Raw genomic sequence first — 19,374 nt, 5'->3', positions numbered from 1 at the left:
CGCGCACGGGGATTGCTTGCGGAGATGTGGTGTATAGCTAGTCTGTGGTCAATGAATGCGCGGCACAAGCGTATTTTAATGTATACTAGTAATGTATAGTATTTTGTAATAAGCCCAACTTGAATGTGGCACGCGTAGTCTACTGATGTTTCAATATTATTATTATAAGGTGAGCTGATTAGAGCTTATATTAATAGTAATAGTGAAATGGAAATCTAGCGTCCGCCAAAACGAAACAACGGGCGCAATTCTTGTTAACGACTTTAACCCAAATTTTAACTCATCGACTATTTTACCACACTTATCTACAGTTCAGCCATGGTAGAAACATGAAATAGTTCGGATCATTAATGAAGGTCAAAGTTTTGAACAGAGATCCAAAGGATTACCTGAAAACAAGAGCAGGAGACCTGCCCAAATTACCAAGGAATGTAGACCCAGTCTTGCATCCACATTCTTCTCAGAGAGAGTACACCGCTGCACTCAATGCTGTGAAGCTTGAACGGGTTTTTGCTAAGCCTTTTGTTGGCTCTTTGGACGGTAAGATACTTACTTCTGGACAGAATATATATAATATACAAAGCACAGTTAGAAATATTCTTTGTTTCCGTTTTATCTGAATTAAAGAGTAGATTTATCTCTGTAAAACAACATAAACAAATTATAATCCAGGTCACCGAGATGGAGTCTTCTCCATGGTTACTCACTCCAAACGATTGCCTGTGGTTATATCTGGAGCATGTGATGGTGAAATCAAAGTGTGGAATGTCACGACCAAGGAATGTTCTTGTTCTGTACCTGCTCACTCTGGCTTTGTCAGGGGTATGGGCATTAATCAGGTAAAGAACAGCCCAAATAACAATTTTGCAATTTACATGGAGCACGATTGGTTTGCCTTCCTATTGCAATTGCAATGACTATTAAATCCGTAATACCAAGTTTTCAGGCTGGCGATCTCCTCTTGTCTGTGGGAGATGACCAAGTTATCAGGATGTGGAATGTTGACCAAATGTTACAAAACTCAACTGTCGACCCCTCAACTACTATTACATCCAATGTAAGTTTTCAAGTCCAGTACACAATATCTTTCATTTAATAGTATTTACCTTGCGGCTTGCTTTATACGTCTTGTATGCAGAGGCATTCCTAATAAACAATGTTTCATTAAATTCTAAATTTCCAGACGCTGTTAACTGGAGTTGACTATCAGTGGGGATCTAAATCTGACACGTTTGTTACATGTGGAACCTCAGTGGGGATATGGAACGTTAACCGTAACGAGCCTCTACGTAACTTCACGTGGGGTGTCGATACCATCACTTCTGTAGTCTTCAATAAGGTATTTTATATAACGATCTTTCATTCTAACTAACATATTTGTGTTACATCATTGGCTTTCCGTATTTTCTACTTTAGATTTCATATTCATTGGACAAATCACACATCATGGAATATAGCCCTAACCTTATAGATAATCCCAACAATCACTACAACTTAATTAATTGTGTAATACTGTAACCGCACCATATCCCAGGTGGAGACCTACATGCTCGCCTCAACAGCACAAGACAGAAACATTGTTCTGTACGATTGTCGGGAGAACAACCCACTGAGAAAAGTTGTTCTATCTCAGAAAACTAATCAGATAGCGTTCAACCCAATGGAAGCGTTCAACTTCACTGCTGCCTGTGACGATAATAACCTGTACAGTTTTGACATGAGAAAGCTATCTTCCCCCCTTAACGTGCACATGGGACACGCTATGGCGGTCCTCTGTGTGGGATACTCTCCCACAGGCCGAGAGTTTGTATCAGGGAGCTACGACAAAACAGTCAGAATATTCGAGTCAACCAAGGGTCGAAGTAAAGAAATCTACCACACCAAAAGGATGCAACGTGTGTTCTGCACTAACTACAGTGCTGATAGCAAGTTTGTTATGACGGGAAGTGACGAGACTAACATAAGACTGTGGAAATCTTTAGCGTGGGGTAAGCTGGGTCCTGTTGCTGCTAGGGAGCGAGCAGCGTATGATTATAACAAGAAACTCATTAAGAGGTACAGTGAGCACCCTCAGATAAAGAGGATTAAGAGGCACAGGATCGTGCCAAAGATGATAACATCAATCAGTAAGGAACACACTAATATCAGAAATGCGAAACGTAAAAGGATGAGAATAGGAGAAAACACTCAAAACCAGGATCTGTCCCTAGAGTTGCAGAGAGAGCCAAACATGTTGTCAAGGAGGATTTGTGATATCGGTGGAGTTTTATTTAAGTTATTTTTTGATATCTGCTTTTCAAATTGTTGCTTTTAAAGGTCATTGTTTTATTCTGTTATGTGACGATCACAAGAGAATATTGCGGGCAATCTGTTGAATTCATCAGATATTATTTTAAGTTATGTTTTGTAATTATACTTTTAACACTTTTAATGCTGATCAGCAGCCTTGTAATTCCTATCTTTATGTTTAACGTTTTGAAATGTAATTTATTCGATAATCAACAAATATTTCAATGATATTTAAAATTTAGGTTGTTATGACGTAATGTTATGACGTAATGTTATGACGTAATCCCCACAACTTCCCAGCAACCTCTCAGATCAGACAACAGACACTGAAACACTTCTCATCTACTTCCAACAGAAACAGATCAACAGAAAGAGAACCACTCTAAAATTGAGCAGTAATCAACAGTGGTAAACTTGGTGTGATGGCAAACCGGAGGAGAGATGAGGATACTCAAGAGGAGTTCTGGAGTCAGAGAAGAGAGAAGAGGATCAGAATAGCAGAAACTGGAGTACCAAGCATGTGGGACTCTTCACCATCAGAATCAGACGAGGATATTAAGAGTCAGATAAGGAAAGATAAAATGAAGGACAAGGCAGAGAAGAAAAAGAAGTCAAAACACAAGAAGAAAAAGAAGAAATCTCCAAAGAAAGCTAAAAAGTCCCAGTCAGAAAGCAGCGAAGATGAAGGAAAAGGAGGAAGAGACCTGGGAGCTCAAGAAGAGGACATGTTTGGACCACCAATACCAGTAGCAAAACAGGAAGAGCATATGGACTTTGGATCACAACTTCTCCGTGGAGAAGGAGCCGCTATGGCAGAGTATGTTAAAGCAGGAAAACGTATCCCCCGTAGAGGAGAGATTGGCTTAACAAGTGGTGAGATTGAAGACTATGAGAAGAGCGGCTTTGTTATGAGTGGAAGTAGGCACAGGAGAATGGAAGCTGTTCGGCTCAGAAAGGAGAATCAAGTTTATAGTGCTGATGAGCGCCGCGCACTGGCGCTTCTCAGTAAAGAGGAGAGAGTCAAGAAGGAGACTGAAATGTTGTCTAAATTCAGATCGATGGTCTCTAGTAAAAAGTGAGCATGTGATATTGTTTCCATTCTTCAAAACCATGTAATATACCATCTATGTTATAATAACAACATCGTGAGGCATTGATAACAATAAGTACTGAACTCTGAAACTAAACGAGAATTGATACAAAACGTGTTTCAGAGATATTTCTTTATATGATATCTTTCTTTAATATGAAAACCAAATATTTGAATCCCGTCCTGTCCAATGTTCATTTATAACAGTGTATTTTATGAAAAGGATAATAAAAATTGTACTATGTAATCTTAAATTCATTATTGATGTAAAGTCGTAGTTCAATTTTTAAATCTTTCTGAGTTGTTTGCTCACAGAAAATATCCTGGTCGTCTTTGCATACATTGTCTTTCACGGCAAAGTTTTAAATTCACTGAAAACCATTCATGTTCTAACATAATCACCTCTAGTAAGCATGGCACCACCAAGAGGAAGAGGTAGCTTTGGCGGCGGCGGTCGAGGAGGAGCACGTGGGGGCAGTCGAGGAGGTAGCAGAGGAGGAAGCCGAGGAGGAGGCTTCGGTGGTCGAGGTGGAGGTGGAGGTCGTGGAGGTCGTGGTGGCCGTGGAGGCGCCGGTGGTATGAGGGGAGGTAAAAAGGTGGTAGTAGAACCTCACAGACATGCTGGTGTGTTCATTGCTAGAGGAAAGGAGGACGCTCTCGTCACCAAGAACCTGACCCCTGGAGACACTGTGAGTGAGATTTGTTGACAGTTTTGCTTCTTAAATTATAATCTAACTTCATCTCTGGCGGTCTGAGTAGTGGGTAATTTAACTATTGTTTCAGCAATAGCAGCAAATCTGGGGAAACTTTGAAATACACCAATTTGAAGCATTTAACCCCCCTTAAAAATCACAGATTATGAATTTTAGTAATCTGAATATTTACATAGGTCCAAAAATGTCATAGCTTCATGATACTGCAACGAAAAAAATCTCAGAACATTTTGGTGCTGAGTTAGGTGGTTAAGTAGTCGAAAAATGACTGATTTGTTAGTGGACATTTTTTATACCTCTAACACCCAAACCCTTACTACAGTGAAGATATAAGTACTACAGTTAATATTGATGGTCATTATTGAACAAAAATGGTTCATTGACACATAGTTGAAGAAGGAAATTTAAAAAATTAATAAATGTGGTCTGTGGAGTGGTTTATTTGTTTATGTTATAGTGTACGCGCGCGCGTGCGCGTACTTAACCATCTGTAGGCCAACATATTTAGTCTAGGCTTAAATTCTTTATATATTATGTCACCACTATGGTGCCCAATACTTTTAGTGAAGGTTTGATGTAGAACAGTTAACCACCAACTGTGGTATATCAAAAAAAACCATGTTTGTACGCGTGCGCGCGCGCGTGCGCGTACTTAACCACCTGGTATGGCACAGCATTGAAATATCACCATAATTTCAAAAGCAGAGGTCACCATTCAGGTGCCCAAAACTTTTGGCTATGGTCCCAATACCATAAAACCTTAGATGTGGCCTCAATGTGGTTAAAACATGTTTATTTTGGACTTTCGGTCAACAGAAGCCATCACAAATTAACCATTATTCAGCAACCTCCGAACTTTTTGTGCCTTATTTTGTTTTGAAATTTGATTATGAGAGATAGCTGGAGGATAATAAGTGATTTTAAAGATAATGTAACAAAATGTGTGGCCGTATGGTGGTTAAAACGACCAAAAACACTGATTTTGGTCAATTTTAGACCTTTATTAACCATGATGGACGCAACATAGGACTCAGCAATGTTTCTGGTCATATAAATGAGCAGGTAGTTATATCTAGATAATGTAGCATGGCCAGCTATAGCTTTACAAAGCTAATATGTGCTCTAAAAATGGTTAATTAGTGCAAATATAGGGTATTTTCGAGACATTTTAACCACCATAGCTGCACATTGATCATAATGCATGAACTTGGGGTCAATTATGGATTTGCAAACAAATATACACTCATTTGGATAGCAAACCATTATCTGAAGTTCATATTGTGGTTAATTTTCACTTTAATAGATGCCTTGTTCAACAGCCTAGCAAGTAATATAGCCCTTTTAACCACTTTTATGACAACATTTCTTGAAAAATTTTATCAAGACCCTTCAAATGTTCTTTGTTGACCAGAAAATGTTGACTAAAATCATTAATAATGTTTTGATTGGTGGTTAACAACAAATTTTGACATTTTAACCATCTTTTTAGCACTTTTTACGAATATTAACCACCTCAAATCAACCATACTATTAAATTGCACATTTGTGATAAAAAATTATCATCCATGCGATGCACAAATGAACAACCACCACTATACATCTATAATCGGAGCAATATTTATAGCTCACCGTTCATCTTCAATTTAACCACCATTAGGACCACAAAATGCCCCCCATGAGGTTTGAAAACTTTTGTGATAGTTGCACCATGATATGATCTCAATATAATGACTACTCAGTTCATAATATCATATCTAAAAATGGTGGTTAACCCTAAAACTGGTATTTTAACCACCATAGTGGCCACATAGATGACCCATTAACCACAATTATTCAACATAACCGTACTGTAGTGTTTTGTGCACCAGAAAAACATCACTCCAACATTGAGATTAACCACAATGAGCTGCAACATAATGTTGAAGTCAACATACTCAAATTATGTGAAAAAAGTCAATGTCCACCAAGTTTCCCCAGATTTGCTGCTATTGCTGGTTTGATTTAAACTGTTTTTATAAATATCAGATACCGTTATATAGACTACTGACAATCACTTCCTATCAGGTTTACGGAGAGAAGAAAGTAACTATAGATGGAGCTGAGCCTAATGAGAAGATTGAGTACAGGGTGTGGAACCCTTTCAGATCCAAACTTGCTGCCGCCATCTTGGGTGGAGTAGCTGACATTCACATCAGTAAGTCTTGTCAATACCAATCATAAGAAATTTTTGAGAACACATCACAAGTTACCACGATTTTTGGGTATTAATTTTCCATCACCCTATCTAGATCAACCCTTAAACTTTACTATAACGAAATTTTGTATTTAATTGATTTAATTTGATTAGTCAATTAACTAATTATTAACAAAGTTACTCATCACAGGACCAGGAAGCAAAGTTCTATATTTAGGAGCAGCTTCAGGAACAACTGTGTCTCACGTAGCCGATATTGTTGGACCGGAGGGCATGGTCTACGCTGTAGAGTTTTCACACAGATCAGGCAGAGATCTCATCAATGTTGCTAAGAAGAGAATGAATGTAGTTCCCATTATTGAGGTTTGTTTGTGTTCATGATATGATAATTTTCATGGTTTGACCGGAGTTTAAATACCACGATTGTCTCTTCCTCTGCTCTCTGTCTCCAATTTTTATTAGTTATTTGTTTCCAGAACTCCCCTCGTATCGCGTTATATTTCTTTTAAAAGCTTTATTTCCATAATGGTATGGATTATATGAATTTGTATCGATGATGTATTAAATTTTACTTAGTTTTTTATTTAACTGAACAAATTTCCAGGACGCCAGACATCCCCACAAGTACAGAATGTTGGTCGGAATGGTCGATGTTATCTTCGCAGATGTTGCTCAGCCAGATCAAGCTCGTATCGTAGCAATCAACGCCCATCAGTTCTTGAAAAACAACGGACATTTCGTGATATCAATCAAAGCTAATTGTATCGACAGTACCGCTGCCCCTGAAGCTGTATTTGCTGATGAGGTCAAGAAGATGAAAGCAGAGAAGATGAAACCAGTAGAGCAGATCACATTGGAGCCGTACGAGAGGGACCACGCCGTGGTTGTGGGAGTATACAGACCTCCTCCTAAGATCAAGGCTTAAAGAGTCCACTTTTTATTAACTTTTTATTCCTGCCGTTGTCAGTTTAGCTTGAGATTTTCCGGTTATGATCAGGCCCGGATTCATGTTCAGTAAGATAAAAGCGCCGAGTTCAGGCCAAGATCCTACTAAATGTTTCATCAATATTTTCCTGACATTCTCAAAATTTTAGCTGCTTTATTTGAACATCGCGGGATTAACTTATTATCTTTTTATTTATATCTCCAATTTTAAATTTTTTATCTAATTTATTGAAATTGCGGGGGTGGATACATTAAAGAAAACGTTGTTTTGAAAAGATAGAAACGTTGTTTCAGCGATGATTGTTGTATGACTCAGGATCTTAACTTTATTTTAAAAATACCACGTTTTACTGTTTCTACTTGATATCGTAATACATTCCTCATTTTTCTCACCAATTGTATGATAGTTAAAGACCTAATAGTTAAAGACCTAATAAACACACTGAAAAATATTTCTGAATTAGAAGTTTTCAAAAATTTACAAAATATAATCGCTTACTAACTGAATTATCTAGTAGCCACCATGACGAAGGGAACCGGGTCGTTTGGAAAGCGCCATAACAAGTCACATACTCTGTGCATCAGATGTGGCAAATCCAGTTATCATATCCAGAAGAAAAGGTTCCTTTATATTTTCTTTGAATACTTCTTTTCCTTACAAACTGATATTAAATAAAGTTACCTTTTTCAATCATTGTTCAAACGTCGTTATCCAGATATTTTGCGTCGACCAAACAATTTCGGGACAATTTCATCGTTAAGTTAAATTTTCGCAATGCAGCTTGACAGCAGAGTTAAAATTAATCAATTATTTACCAATTAATCACTAACTACCTTATTTCAGATGTTCCCAGTGCGCTTACCCCGCCGCTAAATGCAGGTCTTTCAACTGGTCCGTAAAGGGCAAGAGGAGGAAGACTACTGGAACCGGCCGAATGAAGAATCTGAAGATCGTTCAAAGGAGGTTCAGGAATGGATTCCAGACTGGTGTTGCCAAACCTAATAAGAAAGCCACTTCCTCTTAAGTTATTCGACTTTTTTAACTAACTACTGACGTGTTTTATTGATCTTGCGATTCTGAAAAATGGAGTGTCATCTTCATTCACTGGAAAAGATTTTATTTTCGCCCCGATGGCGAAAATTCAAGAAGTTTTTTCGCCGTTTATATCAGGTCATAATTCAAAATAACCACGGAAAGTAGTGTGTATTGTAGCTGTTTACAGCAGTCGTTACTTCTATATCTCGTTTATTATATAATTACTCCTGTGATGTTACCAATTACAGTAATTAATTAAGACATAATCACCTCTAACTAACGACGTTGCAGTAGGAATGACTTTGTTCAGTCATACAGCTAAGCTGTTAAAGCCGGGTAACGAGCCCTCGAACGATGTTGAACAGAGTGTCAGTCAGGCTCTCCTCGACTTGGAGGCCAACTCCGATCTGTCTAGTGCTCTGAGGGGCCTTTACTTTGTTGGAGCCGAGGAGTGCGTCATCAGAGACGATAAGGTACCGCTTTTTCTTTTAAATTTAAAAAATCTTTTGTATCTGTTTTTGTTGTGTAGTGTTTAATATTATAAGATTTTATGTCACACATGCGCACGAGAAAATGGCGTATTTTGTGCCACTTTCAATGTGGACTTATGACTTCAAAACGTGTCCCTTTTTAGAAAACTAACGCCGAATTCCAACCTCAGGTAGCAGTCGTTATCCACATTCCGTTCCCACAACAGAAGATTTACCACAAGATTCAAGGTCGTCTGGTCCGGGAGCTGGAAAAGAAGCTGTCTGGAAAGCACGTGATTTTCCTGGCCAAGAGAAGAATCCTCTCGAAACCAACCCGACACTCCCGCAACCTCAGCAAACAACAGAGACCTAGAAGCAGAACTCTGACCGCAGTACACGAGTCAATTTTGGACGATCTCGTATACCCAGCCGAGGTATCTGGACAGTTTTACTTGGGTTCTTTCTCTTGAAATGGTCAAAATTGCGCAATGGTCAAAATAATTGTAGAAGATTCAGTATTACGTATTCTAATATACCTACATTTTGATTTGCTGATCACGAAACCAGTGCATATATTTTGAGAATATTATATGGATCTTATCTTCCAAATTCTTCAGATTGCTGGCAAGCGAAAGCGTGTCAAACTGGACGGCAGCCAACAGATCAAAGTTCATCTCGAGAAATCCGCCCAAATCAATACCGAAACCAAACTCGACACCTACATGGCAGTGTACAAGAAGTTGACTGGCAAAGATGTCGTTTTCGAATATGTGGATTGAGACTAAATTATATTTTTAATTTATCTTAGTTGAAGTGTTTGTCTCTTGTATTACACACATGCCTCGGATGAGCGGGCATGGGGCAACAAAGTCGGTCCACACAATTTTTAGTCGGCAGGCGCGACCGCCGAACCTAACGGCAGTTATGGTGGTATCATGCTGTCACTATTAGTACTGAAAACTAAGTGGCGCGCACGCGCTAAATCCGCAAACCGGTCCCTTCTGTAACTTTATCTTATTCTTGGTTTCGAACAAGTTTGGGTGGAGAAGCAATCAATTCCTCATGTTATTCGCACTACCAAGAGACTCCATCCACCTATTATCCCAAGCAACTGATTGTGCTGCCTGTTGTCATTATCGGTTGGTTACGTATTTCAATTATTGCAAACAAGGACGTACGTGCGCGGCGTAGGGAAAAATCGTCCGTAGTCAGATAATTCCGGTTTTAGAATCCATTAGAATACAAATTGACCGACTACCTAAGACCTCAAATCGATATTTTAGACTAATGGTATAGGGACAGGCCAGTGTGGTGGAATATTCTACTCAGTTAAGTAGGAACCATTTCACAACAGAATGTCTGGACATCATTCGGATGGTCGTCGTGCCATGCTCATTAAGTAAAACATTCTAATAAATCTGGGTAAAAAATTGTGGGGGGGGGGAGCAGCCTCAATCTTTGGTCAAATTGGTATTTAAACATTATAGAGTTTGCTGTCCTCTAATTAGCAAGCAAAACCATATTTCAGCTCAACAGAGTAAAGTATCACGAATGTTTACTGCTAATTTATTCCTCAACTTTTGGTCAAATGGGGATAGGCATCGATGGGACTTGCCCTCCCCATAATATTGTGTTCAATAGTCTTGAACGGAACGGTAGCCTTTATTCTAGTTCAGAGTTCTTGGCAGTCATTAGTCAACATGGAATTTCCTCCGAGTTTGATGCGAGCATGCTAAGTCACTACACTCGATCTTCTAAATGTTTCTAAAAGGCCCCCCTAGGACAGTTTAAACCAACTTGGATCGATGTATTTTCGATCGCTGATTCCAAATCACACCCCCCCCCCCCCCCCCCCCCATGACGTAGGGTAACAACGTAGGGTAACAATGCTCCCCTCGCCAGATATTGGCGAAAAACTGTCTCGATCAAGTGATATGACCGAATAAGGAAGTTGGTCAGATTATAGTGTAACTTAAAGGGTTTTAAATAGTCGTTCAGGGCAAGCTAGAGAACGGGTTGAAAAAGTCGAGTGTAGTAATCATCATCCAGTTTGCTGCACGTGCAAATTCCACATATCTTGCTCTGATCAAACAGCAGCTTTCGGAAGTTACCATGGCGACGATAAGTTTAAAGTAATTTAAGATGCGTTTTGCACGTGCAGTTCATTTAATTCCAGCACTTCTCTACTTTCTCAAGCAATACAACTCTCGCAAACATGGCTGAACTTAACTTTATGGAGGAATTCGTCCTCTCTGGTCTAGCAGCAGTGGTGAGCAAAAGTGCCGCTGCTCCGATAGAAAGAGTAAAGTTGCTGGTTCAGAACCAGGGAGAAATGATAAAACAAGGAACCCTGGACAAGCCGTACAAGGGAGTGCTTGACTGCACCGCCCGAACATTTGCTAACGAGGGCTTACAGCCATTCTGGAGAGGTAACCTGGCTAATTGTCTGCGTTACTTTCCAACTCAAGCTCTTAACTTCGCTTTCAAGGGACAAGTCAAAAGAATGTTTGCCGTGAAGAAGGATGCTGCGAAAGGTAAGCAATAGATTATAAAATTGCAAATTTTTGAAAACACGAACATTTTAAATTTCGTTTATTGTACGTGTAAACTGGTATCTTTTTTTCGAAGACAATATATTCAGAGGGTTTAACAGTGTTATCTGCATTTCAGCCATAAAGTTCTCTTCAAACATAGCATCAGGCGGAGTAGCGGGCTCTCTTTCACTCTTCTTCGTATACTCACTGGACTATGCTAGGACTCGTCTAGCTAACGATTCGAAAGTTGTTGGAGCCGATGGTGTTGCTAAAAGACAGTACAACGGCTTAGTCGATGTGTACAGCAAAACTTTGAAGAGTGATGGAATTGGAGGCCTTTATCGAGGATTTGTAATCTCGTGTATCGGAATCTTTGTCTACAGAGGATTATACTTCGGTCTTTATGACACCTTGAAACCCATGCTCTTGGGCGAAGACGCTAGTTTTCTCATGTCTTTCTGTCTTGGGTACGGTGTAACAGTTGGCTCTGGTCTCGTATCATACCCTCTTGACACAGTCCGAAGGAGGATGATGATGACAAGTGGACAGGCTGTGAAATATAGCGGATCCTGGGATTGTGCTATGCAAGTGATAAAGACTGAAGGCGCCATGTCTTTGATGAAAGGAGCTGGTGCAAACATCCTCCGAGGAGTTGCCGGTGCTGGTGTCCTGTCTGGATTCGACTCAGTCAAGTCTGCCTACATCAGTTTCAAGGTCGGCGGTAAAAAGTACTAATCTTCGAACTTTACACGGCACTTAAAAGAGCTCTCTCGACTCTACATAGATGGTTTCTGTATTGTATTAAAAATTAAATAGTCAAAGAACTTATTCGTATTGAAATTGTCAATCACAAACATGTTTACTTTCAGTCACAATTATTTAGTCATTACTTTGTTCTTACACAAATCTTGTTTTTCGTTGTAGGTTTACAACCTACCAGGACGCGCGCCGAGTTGGACTCGTCGACGGTCCCAATATATGGAACAGATATTTTACGAGTATCACCCGTTAAGTTTTTCGCCCATCGAAAAAATGTAATATTGAAAAGGGGTCCTTCACATACTATTACTACGTAATCAGCCGAGGCCAGGGGGGAGGGAAGATTCCAAATGATTACACTAGTAGTACTACTACTAGTAGTGTAATTTTGACACAATACACAATAGCTGTGTGTAAAATTGATTACGGAGGGGGGGGGTAAAAATTGTTCAAAAAGTGATATGTGAACGATATGTGAACGACCCCAAAGCATGAATACGAATAAAATCGTTATCGTTAACAATGGTTTGGGCTAGTAGTAGTAGTAATAGTATAGGGTTGGGACTTGGGGTAAGTGTTTATGCATTATGTGACCAAATTCAAATTGTTTTTCGGTTAGTAGTAATAGTATAGGGTTGGGACTTGGGGTAAGTAATAAGTATTTATGTGACCAAATTCAAATTGTTTATGTGACCAAATTCAAATTGTTTTTCGGTTACAAAACTTTGAATTGTAAATGATCAAAAAAATATTGAATCTTATTTATGCGGGTCATTTTTAACGGGTGATACACGTAAAATATCTGTTCCATATATTGGACCGTCGACGAGTCCAACTCGGCGCGCGTCCTGGTAGGTTGTAAACCTACAAGGGTCATTTTAGTTAAAAAAGACAAAAGCAATGATCAGGGTTGTAGGTTATATAAGCGTGATGCGTTATTACTGGGCTCTTACTAAATCGCTCGCCCAAAAATTTCACGTGACTTTGGTTTTTTTGGTTTTGCAGCCGTACAAAACGGTTTTACATAAACCCTAATCCCAACCCTAACCCTAACCATAACCCCGAAGCTATCCATAATCTTAACCACAACCCTAACCCTAACCCGAGCCCTAAATAATCGAATTCACGTTTTACTAGCCTGTCACGTGACCAAAACGGTTTTTTGCCCATAACTCTCCAGGGAAGCATTTTAACCCTACGTCATGGGGGGTGATTCGGAATCAGCGTCCAAAAATACACCGATCCAGATCACTTTCATGCCTAAAGGGCCTTTTCACAAGAATTTTCTTAAAATTTGGGCGAGCGATTTAGTAGGAGCGTTATTACTGGGCCGCGCTCAGCCTGTCATTCCGCCGAATCTCTAATTCTCTATTATGTTTATGAACATAATAGCCTGAGGTCCCCAGGTAAGATGCGTTACTGTGTCGCGCACTCAATGAGGCTTCTCACAGCGACATCGGCGAAATGCGCTACTGGCTACTGTGCCGCGACGAGCTGCGATGAATTGACATCGTCAATTAAGATTGTAGGTTTATAACTTGTAGCGCGATGCACTACTGGGCCGCGTCGCGCACCTCTCACAACCACGTATGCAGATCGGCGAGATGCGAAGGATTGACATCATTAATCAAATTTATAACTTACCGACAAGTGCGGATGATGATTAATCACTCTTGACTCTACAGTCGACTGTCACATAACTTTTTCAACCCGTTCTCTAGCTGGTCCTGAACGACTAGTCGAAACCCTAACCATTTAATCCGATCCCAACCCTAACCCTAACCCGATCCTTAACAAAAGCATATGCTGAAACCCTAACCATATCGAGAAATTAGACTAACTTCCTTATACGGTCATTATATCACGTTATCAAGACAGTTTTTCGCCAATATCTCATCAGGGGAGCATTTTAACCCTACGTCCTGGGGGTTATTTTTACCTGGGGACCTCAGGCTATCTTAATTGACGATGTCAATTCACCTCAGCTCGGCGCGGCACAGTAGCGCATTTCGCCGATCTAGAGAGAGAGAAGCCTCATTGAGTGCGCGGCGCGGCACAGTTGACAGTAACACATCGCGCTACAACAGGCTATCTTACCTGGGGACCTCAGGCTATTATGCCGAATAGAGATTCGGCGGAATGACAGGCTGAGCGCGGCCCAGTAACAGGCTATCATGTTCATAAACATAAAATAGAGATTCGGCGGAATGACAGGTTGAGCGCGGCCCAGTAATATTTGAAATAAATTGTATAATGGAACTGGAGTGTGAAGTGAAAAGTGTTTTAAACATTTTTATATTATAAACATTTTAAACATTTTAAACACTACATTATATATTGTATCACGGGTCGTTTCACACGGTCGTTTCACTATGATACAAGGGGAGCCGCGCACTTCGTGCGCGGCGGGTCATACAACGTATGACAAATTATGTATATTAAAAGATAATAGTATATTGCAAAGGGTTTTTTCTACCTTGCCTTGGTTTTTCAAACTTTCTACCGTTTTATGGCATTTATTGTATTGGTTTTTATTTTTCGAAGGTGTCCAACCTTATAATAGCTGGACAATTACCATTGCTAAAAAAGATAATGGTAATAATAAAATATACATACAGTACACAAATTTTGAGGTTTCCTTGATTTGTTTGTGTATTTCATATAATTCATTGTAAATAACGGACGAAATGATCCCATGCACCATTTGGGCCTCCCAATCCACCGCTTGAGCAGGTAGTTAATGCACATTTCACAAAAGCCACATTGGTCTACTTGCGGTGAGGTGTGTCTCAGCTAATTAGCTAAATGGGTTAGGAGTCCGCCTTACCTTTTTGTCGTTAAATTCTTATTTAGCGTTCAAACATAGGTTCAAGTTTATTGTTTGGCAAGCCTCCCCAGTTCCCCCACTGAAATCCCACATCCAAAATGAAATTCAAAGAGGGTGTGATAGAGATCATTATGCAGTTCATTATGTATTAAACTTCTGATGCGACAGAGTTTACTGACAGCACATTTTAGTTTGGAAGCAAGATGGGCGGTGTGGGGATTCCAGTTAAGGTTTCTGTTGCTGTTTATTATTAAACTGTCTATTATTAACTAGACTACTAGTCATTATGATGGTTTATGCAGGCACTCTTTCAGCCCAGCCAAAGGGCCAACCATGCTACCTAAACCTTGGGAGCTGTCAGTGATTTTTTGCAATCAGTGGTTAAAATGTGTGTTTTTTTCCTCATAGATCGAATGAAATCCTGAGCAAACTTCTAAGACTAGGTGACAATGGGATTTGAACCCGGACCTTCTGCTCAGAGGGTGGACACTCTAGCCATTTGGCCATTTTGATATTTTAAAGTATTTTTAGTGTTGATTTTCAGCAATCCTTTCAATGTGCCAACAAAATTAATTTCACAGCTAAAGGAGCAGGTTGGATTATTAACAATCGAGTTGTCAACTGTTTTACTGATATCCTATAAATGTATACAATTTAGGCAATGTACAAGATATTTGACAATCTGTCCTAGTGCCAATTTAAGTCACCAACTCACGATTTGAATAAGCTCACCTTTGGATTCCGCTGTTATACAACACGCCTCGAAGACTGCTTACATCTCCTGAGCCGATGCACTAGCATGAAGCACACTCTCCCTTTGTTTATCCTCGTTGTATTGCTGCTCACTCAGATATCGGAAGCTGATAAAAATCACAAACATCAAGCGAGCAAGCAACATGCAGCAAAAAATAATGGCAAACATCACTCCCTTGGAAAACATCATGGGAAATTTACTGAGAAGAAAGATAGTTCTAGGGACGAGTAAGTGGAAATAATAAATTCCTTTTTTACTCCACTTTGGCCCTCCTTTTACTTTGCCTTTCGCTTTCACTTTCCTTTTAAAAACTCCACAAAGCTTTGTATCTCTCACTAAGAAAACTGAAATGCTTTCTTTCAAATTTGTATCCTTGGAAACCAATACAGCCTTATCATAATATGATCTATTTCAGCGTAAAGCTTGTGGTTATAAGAGAATCCATTGGTGCTATTGGATTAATACTATGTCTAGCAGGTTCTCGAATTATCAAAGTGAGTTTGTGTTAATAAAAACGATATTCTTGCTCAGCTATCGATTGCTTTTAGTCCGAGGAAAACTGGAATGGGTTTCTCCAAAACTTCCCTCGATGTGAGATTAGTATCGTGGCTTTAACTTTTACTAACTTTCAAGTTTCACTTTAACTTTCACTAACTTTCACTAACTTTCACTAACTTTCACTAACTTTCACTAACTTTCACTAACTTTCACTAACTTTCACTAACTTTCACTGACTTTCACTAACTTTCACTAACTTTCACTAACTTTCACTAACTTTCACTAACTTTCACTTACTTTCACTTACTTTCACTTACTTTCACTAACTTTCACTAACTTTCACTAACTTTCACTAACTTTCACTAACTTTCACTAACTTTCACTTACTTTCACTAACTTTCACTAACCTTCACTTACTTTCACTTACTTTCACTAACTTTCACTAACTTTCACTAACTTTCACTAACTTTCACTAACTTTCACTAACTTTCACTAACTCCTCCTCAGGTAACACTGTTCACTGGAGGGTTTATACTGATGTTTATGTTCAGTTATCTGACTCTGCCCTCCATCGTTGATAATGAGACTTGTTGTGGTCCTAACGGTAACTGGATCGGTAAGTAATTGATCCCTTGTTACTCACTTGTCACATATTTATTATTCACGCAAAACGTCTTCAGTTGTCAAAAGGTTTCAATCGCTTCATCACTGTCATCATTTCTTGTGGTCCGCTAAATAACCAGGCCATGACAAATTATCAGACTTAATTTGAATACCAATTCATGACTGACAAATTCCCCTCTTCCTTATCACTATTAGACATGATTTAAACAGATAAACCGCTGATTTTACCATGAAGACAGGTGTATTAAGTGCTGCTGAAGACCTTGCTCCTCACTGATAACACTGATTAGATTATGTGTAACCGTGCAATTAACTGTATTGTCCTTGTTTTACATATAAACAACACATCCTGTTTACGCTTGGTTTATAGACGTTTGTTTGAAGTAAAAGTGATTAGCGCCCATAAAATAAACAAGTCAACAATTTTTCCCTGACAGGATTAGTCACCTGTCAAAAATTAATCAGAAAAATAAATGGTGTAAACCACTAAACTTGTCAAAAACTATCATAAACTAAAGTAATTAATGTCAATAAGTCAGGAAAGGGTTAGCTGGATCGGAGTGATAGATCTAAATATGCGATTAAATTACCGGGCTGATCTGGAAATCTGTATTTGCCACCAGCACGTTCAGAATAATATTATCTGATAAATTGTATCTACTCTGTACGATCTAGCAAGACTGTGCATGTTGGAGAAGTTTCACCACCACCCCGTCTGTAGAGTGAGCCATCAGTAGTGACAGAGTGAGCCATCAGTAGTGACAGAGTGAGCCATCAGTAGTGACAGAGTGAGCCATCAGTAGTGACAGAGTGAGCCGTCAGTAGTGACAGAGTGAGCCATCAGTAGTGGCAGAGTGAGCCGTCAGTAGTGACAGAGTGAGCCGTCAGTAGTGACAGAGTGAGCCGTCAGTAGTGACAGAGTGAGCCGTCAGTAGTGACAGAGTGAGCCGTCAGTAGTGACAGAGTGAGCCATCAGTAGTGGCAGAGTGAGCCATCAGTAGTGGCAGAGTGAGCCGTCAGTAGTGGCAGAGTGAGCCGTCAGTAGTGTCAGAGTGAGCCGTCAGTAGTGGCAGAGTGAGCCGTCAGTAGTGGCAGAGTGAGCCGTCTCCCCACTTCCAGCCTCTCACTAAGCTATCCTACTAATCACATTACATCACACACTGAAATACAGTGTACATGCAACACAAATCCTAGTTGGAACCCGCCCAAGATAGTTCAAATGATCCTTGGCAAGCTGCCAACTGATATATTACTCCGATGAGGAGATATCTCAAAGTGTAGATATTATTAATGGAGGCTCCCATTTCCGAGTGTAAGTGTGGTGATTGTAATTGTATTATTGGGTTATAACACGCCCACTGGTATAGAAGTATTTCTACAGTAATATGTGGTTACATTGATGAAGGAGTACGGTTGGTTGTTATTTTAGTCGTGGATATTTCTATTTTTATGATTTCTTAATTTTGCGGCTGTGAGACGATGCAAGAAAGATCAGACTGAGAAAAACGGTAATTAGAAAATAATTAATACTGAAATTGTACTATTGTGCAGATGCTAAGTGTAAATTAGTGTTGTGAGTGCAGGTATCACTGGAGCTATGAAACCTTGATTTCTAAGAAATTAGTAGTTTGAGACACACGTAGCATTAGGTGTGTTTCAAGTACTGAGGTATTGTTTACGGTTACACATTTGAGTATTAAATATTCGCAGTTTAATTCGAATTAGCTAGTTAAAGGACATTTATTGCGCAATGTATAATAATTACAATTCCACTATTTTATAATTGCAACAATAGAAAGACACGTTTAAAACTGTTGGTACACAGTAGAAAGCAGTCTGTAATGTAGTTCTATGTGGTGACTTGTTTTTACACCGACTCTCAGTGAGTAAGATTAGTTCAGGAGAACCGTAAATTTGATTCTAATAATAATTCATACATAATGTCACGTACGTCGCCTAGGGAAGATAGGGTCGAGAAGGGAGGGGGTAATCATCCCATCCTACTGCACATTTAGAGACAGTAGTAGTACTACTAGAGACACTAGTTAATATATTAATTCTCATGTATTATAATACTATATCTGAGTTTTAAGAGGGAGTACTTGAAGGAAAACAACAACTACAGGCCGCTGATCACCACGCCTATCCGTAAATGTGGAGTGAGAAGTGGGCTCCTGGGTCAATTAGAAACTCCTACAGCATGATGCTTTCATTTATGATACTCAGACTGGATTAGTATTTATTTGCTCCGAGATTTTGTGATGTAAATTGATAAGGAGACGTCAACAAACAAGAGAAAAAGTGGTTAAATATTTGGGATAGTTATTAAGCTACATTTAAGCTAAAACTACAGCATTTTTCACACAATTCTAAACTTTAGAACAAACATCTTTTTAAGGTCTGTATAATTGTCCCAATTCTCTGATCAATAGTGTTTTGTTTTGTATTTTTCATGCACGTGAACAAATCAAGCTCATCCTCAAACTGTTCAGATTTTAGTCAAATCGGTTATTCCCTGTTTAACTAGTCGTACAGCAAGGATATCCACTGTGTTCACCAGGTTAGGCACACAACCAACACTACCTTGCTAAAGTTAGCTATATACTATGGTTTTCTCGAAAGTATTTCCTTGTATTTGACT

General features: G+C 39.3%; 7 protein-coding genes across 7 annotated transcripts in view; all 7 read left to right on the top strand.

Moving 5' to 3' along the window:
* LOC134823167 (small ribosomal subunit protein eS7-like) overlaps window positions 1-9,544 on the top strand; it is a 98,010-nt gene extending 88,466 nt beyond the window's left edge. The window contains exons 2-4 of the mRNA XM_063834518.1: window positions 8,538-8,740; window positions 8,929-9,171; window positions 9,355-9,544. Of these exons, the coding sequence (XP_063690588.1) occupies window positions 8,564-8,740; window positions 8,929-9,171; window positions 9,355-9,516 (582 nt within the window). The 5' untranslated portion in view covers window positions 8,538-8,563 and the 3' untranslated portion in view covers window positions 9,517-9,544. The remainder of the gene's footprint in view (window positions 1-8,537; window positions 8,741-8,928; window positions 9,172-9,354) is intronic.
* LOC134823162 (DDB1- and CUL4-associated factor 13-like) lies at window positions 293-2,440 on the top strand. The gene is given in 6 exon segments (XM_063834511.1): window positions 293-540; window positions 673-839; window positions 947-1,057; window positions 1,184-1,339; window positions 1,535-2,159; window positions 2,162-2,440. Coding segments are annotated over 6 exon segments (1,341 nt in total). The 5' UTR covers window positions 293-350; the 3' UTR covers window positions 2,254-2,440.
* Window positions 2,345-3,613, top strand: LOC134823166 (NKAP-like protein). Its single transcript, XM_063834517.1, has one exon. It carries the CDS (start codon window positions 2,712-2,714, stop codon window positions 3,366-3,368), a length of 657 nt encoding a protein of 218 aa, XP_063690587.1. The 5' UTR covers window positions 2,345-2,711; the 3' UTR covers window positions 3,369-3,613.
* Window positions 3,792-7,569, top strand: LOC134823165 (rRNA 2'-O-methyltransferase fibrillarin-like). The gene is made up of 4 exons (XM_063834516.1): window positions 3,792-4,068; window positions 6,157-6,286; window positions 6,477-6,649; window positions 6,891-7,569. Exons 1-4 carry the CDS (start codon window positions 3,793-3,795, stop codon window positions 7,209-7,211), a joined length of 900 nt encoding a protein of 299 aa, XP_063690586.1. The 5' UTR covers window position 3,792; the 3' UTR covers window positions 7,212-7,569.
* LOC134823168 (large ribosomal subunit protein eL37A-like) lies at window positions 7,745-8,281 on the top strand. Its single transcript, XM_063834519.1, has 2 exons — window positions 7,745-7,852; window positions 8,076-8,281. Exons 1-2 carry the CDS (start codon window positions 7,755-7,757, stop codon window positions 8,254-8,256), a joined length of 279 nt encoding a protein of 92 aa, XP_063690589.1. The 5' UTR covers window positions 7,745-7,754; the 3' UTR covers window positions 8,257-8,281.
* A 1,352-nt stretch (window positions 9,545-10,896) lies between the features above and the next one.
* LOC134822703 (uncharacterized) lies at window positions 10,897-12,152 on the top strand. Its single transcript, XM_063833899.1, has 2 exons — window positions 10,897-11,271; window positions 11,408-12,152. Exons 1-2 carry the CDS (start codon window positions 10,953-10,955, stop codon window positions 12,004-12,006), a joined length of 918 nt encoding a protein of 305 aa, XP_063689969.1. The 5' UTR covers window positions 10,897-10,952; the 3' UTR covers window positions 12,007-12,152.
* Window positions 12,153-15,494: 3,342 nt separating this feature from the next.
* LOC134823164 (uncharacterized) overlaps window positions 15,495-19,374 on the top strand; it is a 32,427-nt gene continuing 28,547 nt past the window's right edge. Inside the window, exons 1-3 of the mRNA XM_063834515.1 lie at window positions 15,495-15,838; window positions 16,027-16,105; window positions 16,617-16,725. Coding sequence (XP_063690585.1) covers window positions 15,657-15,838; window positions 16,027-16,105; window positions 16,617-16,725 — 370 coding nt within the window. The 5' untranslated portion in view covers window positions 15,495-15,656. The remainder of the gene's footprint in view (window positions 15,839-16,026; window positions 16,106-16,616; window positions 16,726-19,374) is intronic.

Source organism: Bolinopsis microptera, chromosome 11 (assembly GCF_026151205.1).
Source record: "Bolinopsis microptera isolate Bmic1 chromosome 11, MBARI_Bmic_1.0, whole genome shotgun sequence".
Classification (NCBI taxonomy): domain Eukaryota; kingdom Metazoa; phylum Ctenophora; class Tentaculata; order Lobata; family Bolinopsidae; genus Bolinopsis; species Bolinopsis microptera.
Note: the sequence above shows the minus strand (reverse complement) of the source record. Positions and strands in the feature narration are given on the sequence as shown.